This window comes from Condylura cristata, unplaced genomic scaffold (assembly GCF_000260355.1).
Source record: "Condylura cristata isolate star-nosed mole 26May11 unplaced genomic scaffold, ConCri1.0 scaffold00016, whole genome shotgun sequence".
Taxonomy (NCBI): Eukaryota; Metazoa; Chordata; class Mammalia; order Eulipotyphla; family Talpidae; genus Condylura; species Condylura cristata.
Window position 1 is genome coordinate 44,429,273 of NW_004567117.1, and position 3,086 is coordinate 44,432,358.

The following is a 3,086-nucleotide window of genomic DNA, read 5'->3' on the forward strand; positions in this document are numbered from 1 at the left end:
TTAGCATTTTCACCCACTGCTTTTCAAACAGCCGTGCCTGGTATCTTTTTGAAATGAATGAAATTAGTTGGCATTTTGTTGTTTAGCTTTTACCATTGGGGAAAAAAAAACAACAACAACAACAACAAACACCCTCTGCCAATTATTTTAACATGTGTATATGATTTTCTGCATGGAGATTTCCAAACGAATAGCATTAATTTGTAAGCTGTGCAAAAACAATCCATGTGTTTGTGTGTTGGCTACAAGACAAGGTATTAGTGTGTTTGGAGTTGTCTTTGCTGCAAGGTGTTGAAAGGGTTGTGATTCTAAATTGGCATCAGAGAGCTCGGAAAACAGATTTAATTTAGTCAATCATTTTGGAAAAATGTATTTACTAGCTAATTGTAATTTCAAAGGTTATATTTTAGTAATTTAAAATTATTATAGTTTTGCTTTGTTTATTTTTGTTTTGTCTTCTCTCCTTTCTTTTCTTTCTCCACTCTTCCCTTCGGGCCGGATTTTCTAGTATTTGCCAGATGATAGATGAAGTTAAGTGGGTAAGTTGAAGAAGAATAAGAAAAAATTCTGGCAGCAAGCTCTTATTTATCAAAAAAAAAAAAAAAAGTGAAATGAAAACAAACCTTACAAGTGGAGGAATGGATTTTTTTGAAGAGATGATTCGGTTATACGGATAGCTCCCTTCCTGCTACTTACTTTATATCAAGAATCTCTGCCCTCATTATCTTTCACTCCCTAACTGCAGCATCAGCTCTCTGCAGTCACAGATGCTCCCATGGCCTGCAGCCGTCTTTATTTCTTATCAGCTGCTCTTTGTATATGGTGGCACACGCGATTGTATATGTTCTCACACATGATTCTCTCTCTCTCGTGCATTTTATCAAATGAGAAAGCAGGTTCATCGCTCTATGCTCTATGCTACGATGGTGTATGACTCTTTTCAGCTTTCTCTCCACTGTACTATGGGCATTTGATAGCGCAGCAAGGAGTAAGAAAGGTGAGCAAGGCTATGGCACATTATTCTGCTCCCGAAGGTCTTTCATCTATTGATCCTATTAATGGTTACTGCAGACTGATAACCCTTAATTTTTAGTATCTTCCACATTTGTCATTACAGTTAGCAATCTATCCTGAAAAATACTGAACAGATGGCCTTGTGCTTGTAAAATATGGCTCCCTTAATCCTAAAACTCTTCTAGAATGTGGTACGCTCAACTCTCACTCCGAATTAAATGTCCAGGAGAGTGAAATGACTGCACCTATACCACATACCAGATAAAGCTAGAAGTGAGCTGGCCTATGAGCCGCGGGAGGCTGGAAGGACGCTGTCTGGTCATACCAACTGGACCATTTGATCCTGACAAACTCAGCCCTGTGTCTCACACTGGGGAGTAGTTGGATTTTCTGTTCACTCCTCCTCAGCTCCCATCTCTCCCCAGACGCTCAGTCTTTTCATTTAAAAAGCATTTTTTAATGGAACGCACATTCTCAGATGGCTCTGCCTTGCTTCGCTGCTCCCCCAGCTTCACGCCCAGCAAACAACAATGCGAATGTCACAGTCAGGCCTGGCCCAGCCAGCTGCTTGCCTACCAGGCATGGTGGCCCGTTCAGCTTTGGGGAGTTAGTGCAGGCTGAGCCCGCTACACGTGGGCCTTGCTCGGCAAGCCAGCAGGGCAGGATTTGTGCTGAGAGGCTCACGGAAAAGGACAGTTAGGTAATCAGCTTTAACTGAGACCACCTGAGACGTGGGCCAAGGACGTCCGTGTAAGTTTACGCCAGCCCCTCCGTGACTCAGGCAATGGAGGAGGTGGCCAAGTCGACGTCTTTTGTGATTATTATCCCTAAGTGAGTATGTCGGAAACAAACAGCCCGCTAATGCTGCACGCCCACGCAGTTCCCGTTAGAGGCACCGTGCCTCCTCTCTCGTGTTCCGCCGTGGGTGTCACTAGCGTAAACTACATAAAGTTTGATCTCATCTTCATTATACATCATAATGTCTTTTTTAAAACTTGTCAGTTAAAATAATGTATTTATATACAATAGTTTTCACATTGGACTACTATTACTGAATTCAAATCTAAAGTCTATTTTATTTTTTTGTTAATTTTTTTTCTTTAGTCATTTAACCTTGGCTGACAACACTGTGCAAGAGTAAAACTATAGGCTCACCCTGCAGGTGTCTTTCCCCACACCAACCTTCCACGAGACACCCCAAAATCTCCACCGTCGTCCACTGTGCCTCTCCCTGCGCCCTGCCCCGCTCTAGTAGCTTCAGTTCTTCAATCACATTTCTCTCACTATTTCCCACAGATACACCAAACAAAATGTGGTGGCTCTTTGAGTTTAGACATTATGCATGTGGACACTAGAGGTTCTCCTTTCTGTTTAATGGTACTGAAAAAAAAATGGCAGAAATAAAAATATTTGATCTTTTCTAAAAGAAAGAAGAGAATACGCTGTTAAGGTTCTCACTGTTGTCTTGCTTGGGTCAGAGCTGTTTCTGTCCCTCTGTCAAAGGCTGGCACTGACTGTCCTGCTCTCATGGCGCATTAGTGCCTCAGTCAGACAGGTGGACCTGGGTGTGCGCACCCCCTCCCACACACGCACCCCTCTCCAGGTACGGTCTCCCCGAACACCTCTTCCTGCCCTGTGTACTTAAGGGGAACCCCAGGGGCCGCAGACGATAGGGGTTTCCATCAATAAGTCTCCAGAGAAGACTCCCTGGCCGCCGGACCCCACTGAGGAACAGCATTTTCCTTCGGGGACCCTCCACAGTTCGCCCCGCTAGGACACAGGCGCCTGCTTGCCGCTTGAACACCTGGTCAGTGGGAGAGGCCTTTGGCAGCTGGGGTTCTACCAGCTGTGGAGCAGCACAGCAGTGGAGAGGCGGAACCCCTCATGCTCGCAGGGCTGTGCTGACGAGCACCACAGGAGCGCGGTGCATGAAGAGTCGGGACATGAGGTGACATCCGCCTGTGTGTGGGTGTGGAAACCCATAATGTGATCTCACCAAAAAGCTGAGCCAGCGAAAATGCAGCATGTAAGCAAAATACTACTGATTTCTCCTAAATACTCTTCTTCTTCTT

At 44.9% G+C, this 3,086-nt stretch overlaps 1 protein-coding gene across 1 annotated transcript in view; it reads left to right on the plus strand.

The window, feature by feature from the left end:
• Window positions 1-1,851: 1,851 nt before the first annotated feature.
• The window catches only part of DOK6 (docking protein 6), a 180,198-nt gene continuing 178,963 nt past the window's right edge, over window positions 1,852-3,086 (plus strand). Inside the window, exon 1 of the mRNA XM_012725799.1 lies at window positions 1,852-1,950. Within this exon, the coding sequence (XP_012581253.1) occupies window positions 1,852-1,950 (99 nt within the window). The remainder of the gene's footprint in view (window positions 1,951-3,086) is intronic.